The sequence below is a fragment of the Oryctolagus cuniculus genome, chromosome 17, assembly GCF_964237555.1.
Source record: "Oryctolagus cuniculus chromosome 17, mOryCun1.1, whole genome shotgun sequence".
NCBI lineage: Eukaryota > Metazoa > Chordata > Mammalia > Lagomorpha > Leporidae > Oryctolagus > Oryctolagus cuniculus.
In genome coordinates this window covers 15,329,077-15,350,563 of record NC_091448.1, presented here as the reverse complement: position 1 = coordinate 15,350,563, position 21,487 = coordinate 15,329,077, and the positions used below count along the sequence as shown (strand labels likewise).

General features: G+C 39.8%; 1 protein-coding gene across 19 annotated transcripts in view; it reads left to right on the top strand.

Annotated features, from left to right (window-relative positions):
- Nucleotides 1–21,487, top strand: part of TANC2 (tetratricopeptide repeat, ankyrin repeat and coiled-coil containing 2) — a 438,885-nt gene that overhangs the window by 340,634 nt on the left and 76,764 nt on the right. For all 19 annotated transcript variants that reach the window (XR_007911352.2, XM_051825098.2, XM_051825097.2 and 16 more), the window contains one exon: nt 14,574–14,805. Coding sequence is in view for 18 of the 19 variants with exons in the window: in XM_051825098.2 (XP_051681058.1) it covers nt 14,574–14,805 (232 nt within the window). In the remaining variant the exon portion in view is untranslated. The remainder of the gene's footprint in view (nt 1–14,573; nt 14,806–21,487) is intronic.

The following is a 21,487-nucleotide window of genomic DNA, read 5'->3' as shown; positions in this document are numbered from 1 at the left end:
TTAGAAAACTTTTATTTAATAAATATAAATTTCAGAAGTACAACTTTTGGATTATAGCAGTTTTCCCCCATAACCACCCTCCCACCTGCAAACCATCCCATTTCCTACTCCCTCTCCCACCCCATTCTTCATTAACATTCATTTTTAATTATCTTTATATACAGAAGATCAACTCTATACTAAGTAAAGATTTCAACAGATTGCACCCACAGACATACAAAGTACTGTTTGATGACTAGTTTTTACTGTTAATTCTTATAGTACAACACATTAAGGACAGAGATCCTACATGGAGAGTAAGTGCACAGTGACTCCTGTTGTTGATTTAACAATTGACACTTTTATTTATGACGTCAGTGATCACCTGAGGCTCTCATCATGAGCTGTGAAGGCTATGGAAGCCTCTTGAGTTCACAAACTCCAACCTTATTTAGAAAAGGCCATAATCAAAGTGGAAATTCTCTCCTCCTTCAGAGAAAGGTACCTCCTTCTTTGATGGCCCGTTATTTCCACTGGGATCTCACAGAGGTCTTTCATTTAGGTTTTTTTTTATTTTTTTATTTTATTTTATTTTATTTTATTTTATTTTTTTTTGCCACAGTGTCTTGGCTTTTCATGCCTGAGAGACTCTCATGGGCTTTTTAGCCAGACACAAATGTATTAAGGGCTGAATCTGAGGCCAGAGTGCTATTTAGGGCATTTGCCATTCTATGAGTCTGCTATGTATCCTGCTTCCCATGTTGGATCATTTTCTCCTTTTTAAATCTATCAATTATTATTAGCAGACACTGGTCTTATTTATGTTATTCCTTTGACACTTAATCCTATCTTTATGATCAATTATGAACTTAACTAATCAGTTTAACTAGTAAGATGGCATTGGTACCTGCCAACTTAATGAAAGTTGGGAGTCCCACGGCACGTTTCTAGCTTTACCATTAGGAGTAAGTCCAAGTGAGCATATCCAAACTGTACATCTCCTCCCTCTCTCATTTTTTAACAGGGATCAATTTTCAGTTGAATTTAAATTTAAATTTAAAGAGTTCAACCAGTGGTATTAAGTAGAAGAAGAAAATATTAAAAATAATAAAATAGTAAGCTGTTCCTGGACAGTCAGGACAAGAGCTGTCATAGTGTCAGTTTCACTTCTACAGGTTTCCTTTTAGGTGCTCAGTTAGTTGTCACTGATCAGGGAGAACATATGATATTTGTTCCTTTGGGACTGGCTTATTTCACTCAGCATGATGTTTTCCAGATTCCTCCATTTTGTTGCAAATGACCGGACTTCATTTTTTTTTTTACTACTGTGTAGTATTCTATAGAGTGCATATCCCATAATTTCTTTATCCAGTCTCATGTTGATGGGCATTTAGGTTGATTCCATGTCTTAGCTATTGTGAATTGAGCTGCAATAAACATTGAGGTGCAGATAGCGCTTTTATTTGCCAATTTATTTTCTCTTGGGTAAATTCCGAGGAGTGGGATGGCTGGGTCGTGTGGTAGGGCTATATTCATGTTTCTGAGGTATCTCCAAACTGTTTTCCATAGTGGTTTTACGAGTTTGCATTCCCACCAACAGTGGATTAGTGTGTCTTTTTCCCCACATCCTCGCCAGCATATGCTGTTAGTTGATTTCTGTATGTAAGCCATTCTAACCAGGATGAGGTGAAACCTCATTGTGGTTTTGATTTGCATTTCCCTGATTGCTAGTGATCCTGAACATTTTTTCATGTGTCTGTTGGCCGTTTGGATTTCTTCTTTTGAATAATGTCTATTTAGGTCCTTGGCCCATCTCATAAGTGGGTTGTTTGTTTTGTTGTTGTGGAGTTTCTTGATCTCTTTGTAGATTCTGGTTATTAATCCTTTATCAGTTGCATTGTTTGCAAATATTTTCTCCCATTCTGACAGTTGCCTCTTCACTTTCCTGACTGTTTCTTTTGCAGTACAGAAGCTTGTCAATTTGATGTAATCCCAGTTGTTAACTTTGGCTTTGACTGCCTGTGCCTCTGGGGTCTTTTCCAAGAAGTCTTTGCCTGTGCCTATATCTTGCAGGGTTTCTCCTATATTCTCTAATAATTTGATGGTATCAGGTCATAGATTTAGATATTTAATCCATGATGAGTAGATTTTTGTGGGGTCTTGTTTCATACTTCTGCATGTGGAAATCCAATTTTCCCAGCACCATTTGTTGAAGAGACTGTCCTTGCTCCAGGAATTGGTTTTAGCTCCTTGATGAAATGTAAGTTGGTTGTAGATGTTTGGATTCATTTCTGGTGTTTCTATTCTGTTCCATTGGTCTATCCATCTGTTTCTGTACCAGTACCATGCTGTTTTGATTATAACTGCCCTGTAGTATGTCTTGAAATCTGGTATTGTGATGCCTCTGGTTCTGTTTTTGTTGTACAAGATTGCTTTAGCTATTCGAGGTCTCCTGTGCCTCCATATGAATTTTAGCATCATTTTTTCCAGATCTGAAGAGAATGTATTTGGTATTTTGATTGGTATCGCATTGAATCAATTTCTTTTGGGAGAATGGACATCTTGATGATATTGATTCTTCCAATCCATGAACACTGAAGATTTTTCCATTTTTTGGTATCTTCTTCTATTTCTTTCTTTAAGATTTTGCAATTCTCATCGTAGAGATCTTTGACATCCTTAGTTAAGTTTATTCCAAGGTATTTGCTTTTTTTTTTTTTTTTTTTTTTTGTAGCTATTGTGAATTGGATTGATCCCCAAAGTTCTTTCTCAGCCTTGGCATTGTCTGTGTATACAAAGGCTATTGATTTTTGTACATTGATTTTATATCCTGCTACTTTGCCAAAATCTTCTATGAGTTCCAATAGTCTCTTAGTAGAGTTCTTTGGATCCCCTGCATAAAGAATAATATCATCTGCAAAGAGGGATAGTTTGACTTCTTCCTTCTCAATTTGTATCCCTTTAATTTCTTTTTCTTGCCTAATGGCTCTGGCTAAAACTTCCAGTACTATGTTGAATAGCAGTGGTGAGAGTGGGCATCCCTGTCTGGTACCAGATTTCAGTGGAAATGCTTCCAACTTTTCCCCATTCAATATGGTGCTGGCCATGAGTTTTTCATAAATTGCCTTGATTATATTGAGGAATGTTCCTTCTATACCCAATTTGCTTAGAGTTTTCATCATGAAAGGGTGTTGAATTTTATCAAATGCTTTCTCTGCATCTATTGAGATAATCATATGGTTTTTCTTCTGCAGTCTATTAATGTGGTGTATCACATTGATTTGCGAACATTGAACCATCCCTGCATACCAGGGATAAATCCTACTTGGTCTGGGTGGATGATCTTCCTGATGTGTTGTTGCATTCTATTGGCCAGAATTTTATTGAGGATTTTGGTACTGGTATATTAATAGACAAATAAACCAATGGGATGGAATAAGAAGTTCAGAATTCATCCCAAATACATATGAATACTCCATGCTTGACAAAGGCAGTGTCTCAAATTACTGGGTTGAAGAAAGGGTTTTTAGCTGAATGACACTGGACAGTTGGTAAGCATATAGTAAGTTAATCTAAAGTGTGCATCATGCACAAGAATAAACTTCAAATGGATTGGAGATCTAAATATAACAAGTGAACCCATACCAATAATAGTAGAAAACATGGGTGACTTCCTCTTTAACCTTGGTAAAGGGAAAGGCTTTCTAACCAAGATGTAACTCTGGAAGAATGGAATAAAAATGTTGGTAACTTTGACTACATAAGTATTTTTCAAGCATTGTATGATACCCACAAAATATAAACAAAGACGAAAGACAACTGACAAATTGAGAGAACATATTTATGACATATCTTGAAAGCATAAACAACAAAAACAAAAATAGACAAATGGTATAAAACTAAAGTTTCTATACAGCAAAGAAACCATCAACAATGTGAAGAAATAATCCACAGAATAGGAGAAAATATTTGCAAATTGTATATCTATGAATATGTTAATATCCAAAATATCAGGAACTTAAACAACTCAATAGCAAGAAAACTGCCCAATTTAAAAATGGGACCTAAGCAGACATTTATCAAAAGGATATATACAAATGGCCAAAAGTATCCCTAATCACTGGGAAAATACAAGTTACAAACACAGCAAAGGGGACTTGCATTGTGGTGTAGCTGGTAAAGCCACTGTCTGTACACCACATTCCATATAGGCGCTGGTTCACATCCCAGCTGCTCTATTTCCTATCCAGATCCCTGCTAATGGCCTGGGATTGACAGCAGAGAATGACCCAAGTATTTGGACACCTGCCACCCACAAGGAAGACCCAGATGAAGCTCCTGGCTTTGGTCTCACCCAGCACTGGCCATTGCAGCCACCTGGGAAGTAAAACAGCAATGGAAGACCTCAACCTCAATATCTCTCTCTCTCTCTCTCTCTCTCTCTCTCACTGTCACTCTTTCTCCCTCTCCCTCTCTTCAACTCTGACTTTCGAAATAAATAAATCTTTTTTTAAAAATAAGAGTATAATGAAACCTTTATTATAATGTAAATTAAAAAATATATTACCTCAAAAATAAGTAAAATAGAAAAAAAAAACCTCAATGAAAAATCACCTCATACCTGTTAGTTTATGTACTGCCGAAGTGAGCATACCTCATACCTGTTAGAATTGCTACAATCAGTAAGACAAAAGACAAAAAGTGCTGGGAGAGATGTGGAGAAAAGACAATCTTTATATATTGTTGATAGGAATGTAAATTAGTACAGCCACTATAGGAAAATGTATGGAGGTTGCTCAGAACACTAAAAGTGGGTTTAACATATGAACCAGTAATCCCAATTCTGGGTATATGTCCAAAGGAACTGAAATCAGTATGTCAAAAGGATAGCTACACTCCCATGTTCACTTCAGTATTCACAGTAGTCCAGATGTGTAACCAACCTAAGTGTCTGACAGCAGTGAACAGATAAAATGTGCTAAATGAGAGGCTTTCAAAAAGTTCATTTACATCTGGAATCTAAAAACATTGTACTCATAGAAGTAGAGATCACAGTGATGGTTATCAAAGGCTTCAGGAGGAAAAGAATAGGGAGTTGTTGATTGAAGAGTACAAAGTTTCAGATAGACAGCAGGAGTAAGTTTTGAGGTTTGATGTATAACAAGATAATTGCCATAGTAACATTTTTCAAAATAACAGAGAATAATAGGTGGTAGATGCGCTATTTGCGCATTTCACATTGGAGACATATTTAACCATCCCACATTGTCTACATAGGTCAAAACAACAACTTGGAAGTGAACATTTGGCACAACCACTTGAAACACCCACATCGCATACTAAAGTACCTAAATTATGAGTTCTGGCTCCACTTTGAATTACAGCTTCCTGCTAATGCACATCCTGGGGAGCACAAGCTATGGCACAAATGACTGGGTTCTCACTAACCCACATGCAAGACCTAGATTGAATTACTGGCTCCTGGCTCCTGCCTGGCCCAGGCATGGCTATTGTAGACATTTGGGGAGTGAACAAGTTAATGGAAGACTGATATCAATCTCTCTTTGTATCTTTCCGTCTCACTCTCTGCCTTTCAAATAAATTTAAAATTTTTTTAATCACATCATACCCCATAAATGTATATAGTTACAGGTGGGTAGGTAGATCGATACATAGATAGATACTTGTATATATGATGGAGTTTTTCTCATATGCTTCAACCCAAATCAATTTATTGCAGCATATTGAATGCAGAGGCAAGTAAGGGTATCTACTGCACAATGTGAAATAGCACCACTTTACTTTCTGAAATTTTTGCTTTGAGAAATATTTTCACGAAAATGTTCTTAGAGGTCAACATGTGGTGTGTTTACGGTTTTTTAAATGAATCGATAAATAGATTTTTAAAGAAAATATTTGCAACATATGCCACAGATAAATACATTCAAACTCACTTAAAAGACACAAACTGAAGCAACACTGAGTTACCATTGACACCTGTAACACTGGCAAAAAAATTTAAAACTATGACAGTACATATTGTTGGCAAGGCCATGAGAAAACAGACACTCATACTGGTGGGAATGGAGGAAAATGTGTTAGTACCAGGCAAAACTGTAATATACACTTTCCTTTCAATCCAGTTTCTTGCTTCTAGAAATCTACCTTGAAGGTACAGTTCAAATAATACAAAAATGTATTTGCACAAGTTAGTCACTAAAGCATTATTTAATAAATGAAAAATATTGGAAATAACCTAAATGTTCATGTACAGAGAGATCAAATAACTATGATACATCCACTCAATGAAATAGTATTCAGTTGTAAAAAAAAGAGAATGAAGAAGGTCTTTGTGGTTTTTAGATGTATTGTTAGGTAGGAGGAAAAAGTACAAGACTATCTGGAGGATACTAACCTTCTTGTAAAAAAGAAGGGGATATAAGAAAAAACATAGGTACAGTCATGCCTTGAGACCCCAGAGAGATTGGTTCCAGGAGCCCTCGGGGAATAATGATTATGAAAAAACATCTGTATGTGTTCAGGACAGGTACAATTTCTTTTTTTTTTTTTTTTTTTTTTGACAGGCAGAGTGGACAGTGAGAGAGAGAGAGAGACAGAGAGAAAGGTCTTCCTTTTGCCGTTGGTTCACCCTCCAATGGCCGCCGCCGTCGCCGCACTGCGGCCGGCGCATCATGCTGATCCGAAGGCAGGAGCCAGGTGCTTCTCCTGGTCTCCCATGGGGTGCAGGGCCCAAGCACCTGGGCCATCCTCCACTGCACTCCCTGGCCACAGCAGAGAGCTGGCCTGGAAGAGGGGCAACCGGAACAGAATCCGGCACCCCGACCGGGACTAGAACCCGGTGTGCCGGCGCCGCAAGGCAGAGGATTAGCCTATTGAGCCACGGTGCCGGCCACACAGGTACAATTTCTTTAAATAAACATTTGATTGAATCCATGGCTGGGGAACCTGCAGATATGGATGACCAACTCTATTTGCTTATTTTTGCAAAAGAAATATAGGAAGGCTAAACGAGAAACCAAATTGGTCACCTATAATATATATGTAGGAAATTGATGGAAAGAAGGGGGTGGTAGATATGAGATAGTGGGATGAATATGTCTTTTTGTATGGCTGTGATTCTTAGAAACCTGGTAGTGTTCATATACCAAAAATAACTCCAGAAAACAATATTTGACTGCATATTGTCATACTGAAGACAAAAAGTATTATTATAGATTATTTATAACTAGATTATAGTATATAAATACTATAAACTATAAACACTATAAACAGCCATCTTCTGCTGCCTTCCCTGGCACATTAGCAAGAAGCTGTATCAGAAGCAAAATCGTCTGGACTTGAACTGGCAGTCTGATATGAGATGCTAGTGTTACAAGTGGTGGCTTAACCTGCTACACCAGAATACCAGTGCCAACAATTATTTTTTTAATTTTTATTTGAAATGCAGAGACAAACAGTTGGAGTCCCAGCTGTTCCACTTCCAATCCTGCTCCTTGCTAATGTGCCTGGGAAAGCAGCAAAAGATGGTCTAGGTCCTTGGGCCCCTGCAACCCATGTCGGGGCTGCTGGCTTCGGTCTGGCCCAGCCCTGGCCATTGTGGCCATTTGGGGAGTGAACCAGCAAATGGAAGAGCTCTCTCTGCCTGTCTGTTTCTCTGTAACTCTGCCTTTCAGATAAATAGAAATTTTTTTTAACTTTTATTTAATGAATATAAATTTCCAAAGTACGATTTATGGATTACAATGGCTTCCCCCCCATACCGTCCCTCCCACCCACAACGCTCCCCTTTCCCACTCCCTCTCCCCTTCCATTCACATCAAGATTCATTTTCGATTCTCTTAATATACAGAAGATCAGCTTAGTGTACATTAAGTAAGGATTTCAACAGTTTGCTCCCACACAGAAACATAAAGTGAAAAATAATAGATGATTTTTTTAAAATGATGATGAAATCAGATCAGACCTATTGTCATGTTTAATCCCAGTGAGAGTCAAGTTGGGAGTTGATAATTTCTTTTTTTTTTTTTTTTTTTTTTACAGAGGATCAGTTTAGTATACATTAAGTAAAGATTTCAACAGTTTGCACCCCCATAGAAACACAAAGTGAAATATATTGTTTGAGTACTCATTATAGCATTAAATCTCAATGCACAGCACATTAAGGACAGAGATCCTACATGAGGAGTAAGTGCACAGTGACTCCTGTTGTTGACTTTACCAATTGACACTCCTGTCTATGGCATCAGTGATCTCCCTATGCTCCAGTCATGAGTTTCCAAGGCTATGGAAGCCCTCTGAGTTCTCCGATTCTTATCTTGTTTAGACAAGGTCATAGTCAAAGTGGAAGTTCTCTCCTCCCTTCAGAGAAAGGTACCTCCTTCTTTGAAGACCTGTTCTTTCCACTGGGATCTCACTCACAGAGATCTTTTGCCAGAGTGTCTTGGCTTTCCATGCCTGAAATACTCTCATGGGCTTTTCAGCCAGATCCGAATGCCTTTAGGGCTGATTCTGAAGCCAGAGTGCTATTTAGGACATCTGCCATTCTGTGAGTCTGCTGAGTATCTCACTTCCCATGTTGGATCACTCTCCCCTTTATTTATTCTATCGGTTAGTGTTAGCAGGTACTAGACTTGAAAAAATTTTTAAATGTGGATAGAAAGAAGGAAATAGAACATCATTGTGAGACAAACACTTCAGCAGTAATTGTTGCAAATAAGATACACCAATGAATACTAAAGTTAATGGGCAAAACTTTGACAAAAAACAAGGTTTTCATAGTCCCAAAAGGATTTCTCCCAAGATAGGAACTACAAAGGGAAATAGGGTAACTTTACAATGGAGAAACCTGGTAGAAGCTTAATGTGAATAAAGTCAACATCACAGGTAACAAGAAATGCCAACATTATGAACCCCAATGATATGAACTACTAAGAAGGACACAGCATTGTATCTGTGGTATTCTTGCCAGAAAGTCTCAGGTGATGAAAAAGCATTAGACAAACCCAAATTAAGAGACATTCAGGCCGGCGCCGCGGCTCACTAGGCTAATCCTCCGCCTAGCGGCGCCGGCACACCGGGTTCTAGTCCCGGTTGGGGCGCCGGATTCTGTCCCGGTTGCCCCTCTTCCAGGCCAGCCCTCTGCTGTGGCCAGGGAGTGCAGTGGAGGATGGCCCGGGTGCTTGGGCCCTGCACCCCATGGGAGACCAGGAAAAGCACCTGGCTCCTGGCTCCTGCCATCGGATCAGCGCGGTGTGCCGGCCGCAGCGCGCTGGCCGCGGCGGCCATTGGAGGGTGAACCAACGGCAAGGGAAGACCTTTCTCTCTCTGTCTCTCTCTCTCACTGTCCACTCTGCCTGTCAAAAAATAAAAATAAAAAAAAAAAAAAAGAGACATTCAGCAGAGTAACAGACCAATACATTTCAAAGTGTCAAAACCATGGAAAGCAACAACGGAAGATCTCTTAAAGATTAGAGACCAAGGAGAAACAGAAAAATGCAATATGGGGTACTCGATAGACTCCTGGAACAGAAAAGGGCATAGTGGAAAACTCTTAAGTTTTAATGTCTTTCGGTAATCTTTTGTGCCAGTGTTGATTTCCTGGTTTTGATAATTGTGCTATAGGTATTTGAGATGTTAATAATAAGGGAAGGTCAGTAAGGGACATATGAAAACTGTGTACCATTTCTGTAACATTTCTGTAGGTCTAAAATTAGTTCAAAGTAAAAAGTTAAAAAAGAAATAAAAGTCCGACACCCGCACACAACCCACCAATGGATGCCAAGCTAGAAAATTCCCAAGTTAGAACCCAAGGTCTGGTAGCTATTATTAGCTTCCAGTCCCAGAGTGAGGATTAGCATCCAATTTCAGAGACAGGAGAAAGTAGCAACTACTTTCTCCAGGTCCCTAGAAATTTTATGAACCAAACTTTATCTTGTAAGTTGAAAGAACTGTGCTGATTAGGAAATCAATCAGGTTGTGGTAAGGGAGAAGCAGTTCACAAAAGGAGACTTGGAATAAGAGTGTGAGAGTAGACAGGAGGGAAAGGCAATTGCAGTTAGAATTTAAATGATACAAATGCCAGTCATTATGTAACTTAGATTTTTTTATACAAATGAATTCTTGATATTCAAAGTGCCTTGCCTGTGACATGATACCACTGGTATCCTATATAGGGCTGGTTCAAGTCCCAGCTGCTCCATTTCCCATCAGCTCCCTGCTAATGAGCATGGGAAAAGCACTCGAAGATGGCCCAAGTTCTTGGGCCTCTGCACCCGTGTGGGAGACCCAGATGAAGCTCCTGGCTCAGACCTGGCTGTTGCAGCCATCGGAGAGAGAATCAGCACATGGAAGGTCTTGTCTGTTTGTCTCTGTCTATCTGTCTCTCTCTCTCTCTCTCGTCCCCTTTCTCCTCTCGCCCCCTTGTCTCTGTAGCTCTGACTTTCAAATAAGTAAATCTTTAAAAAATATTAAAACTGACTTTATGTGCGATTTGCTTAATTCTGTCAGATTATTTGTGGTGGAAAATGGCCTATGGAGCTTGAAGGCCTTGGACTTTTAACACAAGTCTGAAGACTTGCTGCCACTCAATACCTATGATGAGGGTGATGATTACTTTTATCATTCCCTGGATACAGCTTTAAATCAAAATAGTGTTTACTGACCTCCAGTTTTTTCTTTGTTTATATAACCTACATGCTGCCCCTTTTTTTCTTTCTTCACAGGAGTAACCTAAAATTTATTTATCTTCTACCAAAGGATTAATGCAACTCTAGTCATACCAGATACACTTTGTATAGATTTGTTATGATAAAATGTTTAGAGATTCAACATCAGGAAAACATGAGATGGGAAAAAATTAATAATATAAAAAGATATAACTAAAAATGAAATCCAGACAAGCCATTTTAGAGACAAGAATTCACCAAGGAGAAAGGTTTTACTTGCTGATCTGTTGGAAGTACACTAGTTCTGAACTGTTTCCAAATAGTTGGAACAACAGTGATTATGTGTAGGCAAACATGATGACTTCCTCAAAGCTATAGGGAATAATCTAATATCCAATACTGAGCTCTGATAAAAGAAAAAATATATGTATTTCCAGAATTGCTTTCTGTTTTTAAACATAGGAAAAGTTATTTAGTATCAATAGATAATTTTGGAGAAGTATCAGATGCTTTTGACAGATTGAATGTACACATGTGTTTAGCTTCAACATGTGGAAACAGCTGAAGTGAGATATGATCAAAACTTACAGGTTCAGAGGTTTGATCTTTGCTTTCTATCAAGAAGAGATTTGTATCCTTGCAGACATAACCACCGACATTTAGTGTTCATTGAGAAGGCAGATCAATTGCTGACAGATTTCCTCTTTAGGTTCTTTACGTTGTGTTTAAGATAGGTAATAAAATAATGACTAACCAATCTAAAGGAAAAGAGTGGAGATTTTTCCAATACAACCTCTGGTTTGCATTTTCATATTGTGCTTGGGCTTCATTGCCTTACTCACAAGCAGTTCCTCTGTTCAGACTTCTATATGCAGTAACATTTCTTGTGGTGTCCAGTTTTTCTAAATTTTTGATGAAAAGGATTTTGAGTGCTTTTTTTTTCTTACAGTAATAGACATTTCCAGCCTGTGTAAAAGAGCTAGAATGAACATACTTATAGATTGGGAGTCTTTTCAAAGTAGAACCCATTGGTGGATGACTGTTTTCTGAATGATGACTAAACAGCTACAGTCCCAATAGTATATCTACAAATGCCACTATGACAAATTTCAGATGCCCACAGGTACAAAGCTAATAACTGAAAAAGATAAAGTGCAGAGAAGGCAGAGGAAGATGGAGATGATCCTGATGATAATGACAACATAGGCTGCTATTACCCAGATATACCATGTGCTGAGTACCATGTCAGATTCTTCCCATACATTCAAGCTGAGTCTCCTTTGCCAGTTTTTTGTTTTTGTTTTTTAGTTTTTCTTTATGTGAGAGATACGCCTATAATAGCCAAGGCTATCTATTTTCTTTATGTGAGAGATACGCCTATAATAGCCAAGGCCAGGAGCCAGGAACCCAATTACTTGAGCCATCACTGTTGCCTCCTGGGATCTGCATTGGCAGGAAGCTGGAGCCAGGAATTGAAGCCATCCCATTCCTTCTTCCTTTAATCTAATTCTGATACTCATGTCTCTGCCTGAGTGCTCAGAAAAAAGTGATAATTTTTAAATCAAGAATGTATTTTTGTACAAGGCTTAGTTTATAACACAGCAAGTCTAATGTGTAGTATAGGCATATGTGGGTGTTCAGACTAGCAGGATTTCTCTTCAGTTATTTTATTCTTAATGCTTTGTTACAGCATTGTTAGCTTTTACTGTACTACTCCATGCTGTATAAATGTTAGTGATATTAATGTGACTCTTAATTCTCAGGCTTGCTTTTCATTTCTCATAATCCAGAAGTAAAACTCAATTTTTGTTTTTAAATTTAATTCTGCATTATAACATTGTATGTATATAATAGAAATAGCATAACAAAGTTCTTTTCATCATATTACCTGTCATAAATCACAGTTTCTGAGTTAGCCACTTGTATTTTCACCTGAAAAAGTTGAAGAATGGGGAGCTGGCATTGTGGCATAGCAGGTAAAACTGCCACTGCCTGCAGTGCCGGCATCCAATATGAGCGCCACTTTTAGGTCCCAGCTGCTTCATTTACAGTGCAGCTGCTTGCTAATATGCCTGGGAAAACAATGAAAAACAGCCCAGAAGCAGGCCACACAGCAGACTCATAGAATGACAAACTCCCTAACCAGCACTCTGGCTTCAGAATCAGCCCTTAAGGCATTTGGATCTGGCTAAAAAGCCCATGAGAATATTTCAGGCATGGAAAGCCAAGACACTGTGGCAAAAAAAAATGACCTACATGAAAGACCTCTGTGAGATCCCAGCAGAAAGAACGGGCCATCAAAGAAGGAGGTACCTTTCTCTGAAGCGAGGGAAGAACTTCCACTTTGATGATGGCCCTTCTAAATAAGGTCAGAGTTTGTGGACTCGGAAGTTCTGTTTCTTTTTCTTTCTTCCTTCTTTCTTTCTTTCTTTTTTATTTATTTATTTATATATATTTTTTTTGACAGGCAGAGTGGACAGTGAGAGAGACAGAGACAAAGGTCTTCCTTTGCCGTTGGTTCACCCTCCAATGGCCGCCACAGCTGGCGTGCTGCGGCCGGCGCACCGCGCTGATCCGATAGAAGGAGCCAGGTGCTTCTCCTGGTCTCCCATGGGGTGCAGGGCCCAAGCACCTGGGCCATCCTCCACTGCACTCCCTGGCCACAGCAGAGAGCTGGCCTGGAAGAGGGGCAACCGGGATGGAATCCAGCGCCCTGACCAGGACTAGGACCCGTGTGCCGGCGCCGCAGGTGGAGGATTAGCCTAGTGAGCCGCGGCGCTGGCCAGAAGTTCTGTTTCTATAGCCTTGGCAGCTCATGACAAAAGCCTCAGGTGATCACTTACGTCATAAATAAGAGTGTCAGTTGTTAAATCAACAACAGGAGTCACTGTGTACTTGTTCCCCATGTAGGATCTCTGTCCTTAATGAGTTGTACTATGAGAATTAACAGTAAAACTAGTCTTCAAACAGTACTTTATACTTTGTATGTCTGTGTGGATACAAGCTAATGAAATCTTTACTTAGTATAGAGTTGATCTTCTGTATATAAAGATAATTAAAAATGAATCTTAATGAAGAATGGGATGGGAGAAGGAGTAGGAGGTAGAAAGGGAGGGGCGTGGGAGGGCAGATATGGGGGAGAAGAACCACTATAATCCAAAAGGTGTACCTATGAAATTTATATTTATTAAATAAAAGCTTTCTAAATTTTTTTAAAAAGAAATAATACAAAAAAAAAAAAAAAAAAAAAAAAAAAAGCCAGGTCCTTGGGCCCCTGCACCCACATGGGACATCTGGGAGGAGTTCCAGGCCCCTGGCTTCAATCTGGCCCAGCTTTGTTTGTTGCAGCTATCTGGGGAGTGGACCAGCAGAAAGAAGATCTCTCTCTGACTCTCCCTCTCTGTATGTAACTCTTCCTTTCAAATAAATAAATAAATCTTTAAAAAAAAGAGGGCCAGCACTGTGGTGTAGTAAGTAAAGCCGCTGCCTGCAGTGCCGGCATCCCATATGGACATGAGTTCATGTCCCAGCTGTTCCACTTCTAATCTAGCTCTCTGCTATGGCCTGGGAAAGCAGTAGAAGATGGCCTAAGCCCTTGGGCCCCTGCACCCGCGTGGGAGACCTGGAACAAGCTCCTGTCTCCTGCCTCCCTGCTTCAGATTGGCACAGCTCCAGCCATTGTGGCCAATTGGGGAGTGAACCAGCAGATGGAAAACCTCTCATTCTCTCTGTCTCTCTGACTTTCTCTCTGCCTCTCCTTCTCTCTGTAACTCTGCCCTTTAAATAAATAAATAAATCTTTTTTAAAAATTTGATGAATAGAAAAGCAAAATACAGTGTTATAGTGACCAAATAGTCACCATAGTTATTACTCCTGCTACTCATAAGCATGTTTGTCTTCCTTTTGTAGGTGGTTGCCTATCACTATTGCCAAGCAGATAACGCCTATACCTGCCTGGTACCAGAATTTGTCCACAACGTTGCTGCCCTGCTCTGCCGCTCACCCCAGCTGACAGCCTACCGGGAACAGCTTCTCCGAGAGCCTCACCTACAGAGCATGCTGAGCCTTAGATCCTGTGTTCAGGACCCCATGGCCTCCTTCCGGAGGGGAGTCTTGGAGCCTTTGGAAAACCTCCACAAAGGTACAGATGAGGTCCAAATGAGGTAAAAGGTGGAGGTTTTGGAGCCCGAGGTCACCTGTGTTATGCTATAGAAATGATTATTTTTATCACGTTGCCAAAACTAAATATTCCAGGATACAGTTAAGAGGGGAAGAACGATTTCACTTGAGGGAACAAAATTTCTGCAGCAACTGCTACTTTAATACTTTCTTTATAAAAATTCTCATTCTCATTTCCAAATACAATGCATTTTTCTCATACTAAAGGTAGTAGAGCTTCCAGTCCTTTCTGTGCATTCAAATAAATCAGTAAATTCGTGGCTCAAACTCAGTGTTGTGGAGTTTCTATATTTAGAACCTCCCTATCTTTATGCAATATTTTTTTTCACTCCATCAGTTTAGGAAAAGCACCCATGGCAGCACCATCCTATGTATATTAGGAATCACTTAATTGTATACTTTAAAAGGTATTTTAAAGATATGTAAGGTTATTTCATAGTATATTTGTCTTAAGAAATCTGTTATTTTTAAAAGCAAAAAATGAATGTGATTTGTCTCCCACTCATGCCCATACCTTTACTCCTTTGTTTTTCCATATTTCTAGTGTCGCTGTGGCTGAAGGAGATGTGCACCATTGCTTTTAAGGTGGCACTTGCCTTCCTTCATCTCTCTGCCCTATACCCTTGCCTATGAAGCAAAGAAGTTGAGTAAACCTGAGATTTCTGAGCAATCCTGTTTATTCCTGAGACTTAGATATAATTTCAAGGGTTTCAGAGGTACTCATAAGAAAGAGTGCTTGTAATTCCTGTTCTCCTGTTCGTCAACTTTAGTTATTTCAGCTTCCACGCTAGTTACTTGGATCTCGGAATTTCTTTTTCTTCTCAACTGTTGACCTCGGTCTCTACCTCTGCTACCTGTTAGCTTGACCACACCCTAGAACTTTCTAAACCTTGAACTTTTTTCCACAGGTATTTTTAAGCCTATCTTCTCTACATTCAATCAATCTCGGAATCCTGCTAATTCCAGCTTCATGATATTTTCACATTCATTTCTCCCAAACTCATTCCAAACATTATCACCCTAAAGGCTCTTTAGTTTCCCATAACATTATATCTTTATTGCTACCTCTTCATGGTCTTCTTCAGTTCACCGGTTTAGTGCTTCTTTCATAGCATAACACACTTAGATAATCATGAAAAGTTTCCTTAGCACACTGGGATAAAAATTCATGACTCTTCATGCATATCCATGGCTGACTATGGGGCTACAGCTGTATTGGGCCCATATACCCTGAAAGCTGAAGAGACTCATTTAAAAGCACACATGTAACCCTTCCCTGGCAAACATGCTGGAGAAGCTCTGCCCCAGTCTCCTTAGTCCTCTAGACATTCTGTGCCGCTTTCAGATAAAGCATTATAAAGCGTTTCTCTGATCACTTAATTTCCCAATGATTCTCTCTTGCCTACTGAACTAACTTCAGCTCCTTAGTCTGTCTAGCACTCAAGGTGCTGATGGCCTGAATTCAAGCTGGATTACAGCCTTACTGTTCACTTTTATTCTTTTGAACCATATGTGTACACATAAACTAAAATATCACTATTCCTCAAATACTCCTCTGTGCTTTTCTGCTCCATACACTAATTGTGGTTTTCTTTTTTGATTTGCCTTCTCGTCACATCTCTTCTTGTCATCATTCTACCTGTCTCACAAGGACCAGGTGAAATGCAACCTCATTCATGAAATACCTGCTATTTCATCTTCCCCTTCCCATTCACACACAGTGTGAATCGATATTAGATTTTTTTTACCTCAATTGTGGCATTCAGCACATCATTGTATGTATAACAATTTAAAATTTTATCACATTTATTGAACATTTACTATATACCAAATATACTTTGTACTTTACAAGAATTAGTTATTATCTATTCTTATCCTACCCCGTGTTGTTGACATTAAGAAACTTTTCTTATTCAGCTTTTATCTTTCATAGTGGTTACCTCACTTTGAGTGTAGTAGACCTTCAGGAAATACATTTTGAATGAGTAAGTGAACATAGAAACTGCTTGCTGTTGAAGGAAGAACAGTGTTAAAGGATCTCCATACACTTCAAGGCTAATTCATGGAGAATACCTAAAAGCTTGCAAAATGAGTTGCAAATTATCAATGATATTTTATGTTTTATAATTTGCCCCAAGATAGATTAGCTGTTTATTTAGAGCACTCTAACTAGGTTTATTTATCTCTAATCTTTAAAGTGAATTTAATAGCTTCATCTTATTCTCATGTTTTCACTTGCCCTTAAAAATCACCTTCGTAAACAATAGCTGGAAAAACAATTTATTAAATGCTAAAAATTATTTGATTAACCCAAAAGAATTCAGGAAAGAAAGAAAAGGTTTTTTAAAAAGATGAAACAAGCAAGATGATAGACTTTAAGTCAGTCATACCAATAATTACATTAAATGTAAATAGATTAAGCACTTTTATATTGAAAGGCTATAGGACTGAATAAAAAGTAAATTCTATCCACATGATGTTATTTAAATATAAAGACAGATTGAAAGTAAATAATAGACTGACCTCAGAATCAACCCATAAGGCTTCCTGGTCAGGCTGAAAGGCTTGTGGGAGCATTTCAGGCATGGAAATACAAGCCTCTGTGGAAAAACAATCCTACACAGAGGCTCTCTATGAGACCTCAGAAGAAAGGGTCATCAAAGAAGGAGACACTCTTCTCTGAAGGGAGAAGAGAGCATCCACTTTGCTTACGGCCGTGTCCAAATACCGAGTGACGGAGTCTGTGGTCACAAAAGGCTTCCATAGCTTTGGTAGCCCATGACAAGGGCCTAAGTTGATCATTGACATCACAAATAAAGAGTGTTAATTGTTAAAGGAACAACAGTAGTCACTGTGCACTTGCTCCCCAGGTAGGACTTCTGTCCCTATTGAATTGTAATATGAGAATTGGCTGCAAATTCTCTCCTCAAACTGTACTCTATATGTTGTATGTGGGTGTAGGGGCAAATTGTTGAAATCTGTGATTAGCATCGAGTTGGTCCTCTGTATATAAAATCATACTAAAAATGATCCATAATGAAGAAGGAGATGGGAGAGGGAATGGGAGGTGGGATGGGAGTGGAGTGAGGGATATGGGGGAAGGAACCACTATATTCCTAAAGTTGTATCTATGTAAAAATGCATTCATTCAATAAAAAAATTATGAAATGAAAAAAGAAAGTAAGTAATAGAAAAATGTGTATAGTGTAAACATGGGAAGTTGAAGTAGATTTATTAAAATCAAATCTTCCATTTACTGGTTCATTCTCCAGATGGCCACAACTTTCCAGGCTGGCCAGGCTGAAGCCAGGAGCTTGTTCCAGGTTTCCCCTGTGGGTTCAGAGGCCCAAGGACTTAGGCCATCCTCTGCTGCTTTCCCAGATGCATTAGCAGAGAGCGGGATCAAAAGTGGAGTAACCAGGATACGAACCGGCGCCCATATAGAATGCCAGCATTTCAGGCGGTAACTTAACCCATTACACCACAGCACCATCCCCCATGTTTGTCTTTTAAAATGTATTGTCTTTGTGTACCATGATACAAAACAGAATGGGCAGCCCTGTTCTGGGAGAATGTTCTGTTATTGAGATGTAGGTAGTTATGTGATGGCTTTCCAGGGTATATATAAGCGTGGCTCCTCAGAGTTAGCATGTAATATTTTTCTAGATATTACCTTCCTAAAATCAGAATACACTTCAAGATAGGAGGTATCACTAGAGAGGCACTTAATACACATAGACCAACCAGCTTATCAAGAAGGTACAATAGTCTTAAATGTGAATTCACCTAATAAAAGAGATTCAAAGTGCATTCAAAAACTGACAAAACTAAAGATACAGACAAATTGATTTTTAGAGATTTTAACACCTTTTTTCAGTAACTATTAAAATAAGTAGGCAAGGGGCCGGTGCCGTGGCACACTAGGTTAATCCTCCACCTACGGCACCGGCATCCCATATGGGTGCCGGCTTCTAGTCCCAGTTGCCCCTCTTCTAGTCCAACTCTCTGCTGTGGCCCTGGAGGGCAGTGGAGGATGGCCCAAGTGTTTGGGCCCTGCACCTGCATGGAAGACCAGAAAGAAACTCCTGGCTTCGGATCAGCGCAGCGCCGGCCATAGCGGCCATTTGGGGCATGAACCAACAGAAGGAAGACCTTTCTCTCTGTCTCTCTCTCTCACTATCTGTAACTCTACCTATTAAATAAATTTAAAAAAAAATTTTTAAATATATTTAAAAGAAAATAGAGGAAAGTGGAACTTCCCTCAATTTATTTTATTAGGCAAGCATGATACTGACACCAAAATATGATAAGGACCTTATGAGAAAAGATAATTACAGAACAGTATTCCTCATGACCATCAAAGCAACATCCTGAAGGAAAACTAGCAAATTGATTAGTCAATCTTGGTCAGGAATGTGATGTTATTTAGCATTTGAAAGTTAACAGTGTAATTCATCATATTAACAGAATAAAGGAAACTATCCATGTAATCATCTCAATAAATTCAGAAAAGCATTTGACAAAATACCACACGAGTTAATGATTTTTTTTTCTAAAACCTGCAAATTAGGAATAAAAGGAAACTTATGGGCAGGCATTGTGGTGCAGCAGGTTAACCTGCTGCTTGGGATACCTGCATCCCATGTTGCAGTGCTGGTTTTAAGTCCCAATTCGATGTATTTAAAATGCAATAATTTTAAAAGTAGGTCATTTTTAAAAGGAGCTAGAGTTTTCTAGCTTCAGCCACCAATGTGAAGTGAAGAGAGACATTTAATTTGTTACTACAAGTAAAACAAAGATAAATCAGCTATCATGTGAAGGTTTTCTTGTTAAAAATTAGCTGATATACATCTTTTCACCCTTCCTCGCTTCTTCGGTTACACTAGCAGTAAGGCCTCAAGTACTAAACTGTTCTGACCTTAGTCCCTGCTTCCATGTGTTCACTTGCAGATGATATAATTTTTGCTTCTCTTGGACATCTAGGTAGAGTGTTAAATGAGACTACTAAGGAAGACAGTTCAAGTATTTGTTAAGTGTACATATAAAGAGACAATGGGGTGGGGGGCGGCGCTGTGGCAAAGTGGGTTAACGCCCTGGCCTGAAGCACCGTCATCCCATATGGGCACCGGTTCGAGACCTGGCTGTTCCACTTCCTGTCCAGCTCTCTGCTATGGCCCGGGATAGCAGTAGAGGATGCCCCAGGTGCTTGGGCCCCTGCACCCACGTGGGAGACCCGGAGGAAGCTCCTGGCTCCTGGCTTTGGATCAGCGCAGCTCCAGCCGTTGCGGCCATCTGGAGAGTGAACCATCGGATGGAAGACTCTCTCTCTCTCTGCCTCTCTTCTCTCTGTGTAACTCTGACTTTCAAATAAATAAATAAATCTTTAAAAAAAAAAGAGAGAGACAATGGGGAATATCATGGGGGGCCGGCACTGTGGCATAGTAGGTTAAGCCTTTGCCTGCGGTGCCAGCACCACGTGTGGGCTCTGGTTCATGTCCCAGCTGCTCCACTTCTGATCCAGTTCTCTGCTTATGACCTGGGAAAGCAGTAGAGGATGGCCCAAGTGTTTGGGCCCCTGTTCTCATCTCATGCAGGAGACCAGAAGAAGCTCCTGGCTTCAGATTGACTCAGCTCTCTCTCTAACTCTACCTCTCAAATAAATAAAATCTTAAAAATAATGTGCATCTACAAGGAATTAAATGACTAGAGCAGTGACTCCCAGATGCAAGTCCATTTAAAGTTTTCCTTCAATCTTTAAGAAAATAAGAACTGTGTAGAATTTGTATAGATGTGGATATAATGTGGATTTTTACATACGTGAGTATATAAAGGTTAAATAATGTCCTCCTACTTTTTAATGTTAAAATATGTCTTATTCTGTGAGTGGTGATTCCCTTTTGCCTTCCTCCCTTCTGGACCGGCAAGGTCCTGCTAACTAGTAACTCTTACTTGTTACTCACCATTCATTTATATTAAAATGTTCATTCAGACCGGCACCGTGGCTCAATAGGCTAATCCTCCACCTAGCGGCGCCGGCACACCGGGTTCTAGTCCCGGTCGGGGCGCTGGATTCTTTCCTGGTTACCCCTCTTCCAGGCCAGCTCTCTGCTGTGGCCAGGGAGTGCAGTGGAGGATGGCCCAGGTGCTTGGGCCCTGCACCCCATGGGAGACCAGGAGAAGCACCTGGCTCCTTCTATCGGATCAGCGCGGTGCGCCGGCCGCAGCACGCCAGCTGTGGCGGCCATTGGAGGGTGAACCAACGGCAAAGGAAGACCTTTCTCTCTGTCTCTCTCACTATCCACTCTTCCTGTCCAAAAAAAAAAAAAAAAAAATGTTCATTCAGTCTGGGTGTTTTTTAAGTCTCTGTTTAATGTGGTTCAAGAATCAATAAGTGAAAGAAGCAGCTTAAAATCTCACCAAGCCTGCTTCTTTGGTCTAGCCCTGAAAATAAACTGATTTTATCAGATTAGATCTGTGTAAAGTGCTGAAGGGAACCGGATACAAACAGCAGATCCTGTCCTTCCCTGGGATTCCTACTTCACTTGGTAGATGTCACAAGGGATTGGTCTCACTGAGGCTACTTCTGGTGTAGTATAGGAAACCATGAGGATCTTGGCATCTAGCTGCCCAGTTCAGGTCTGTTG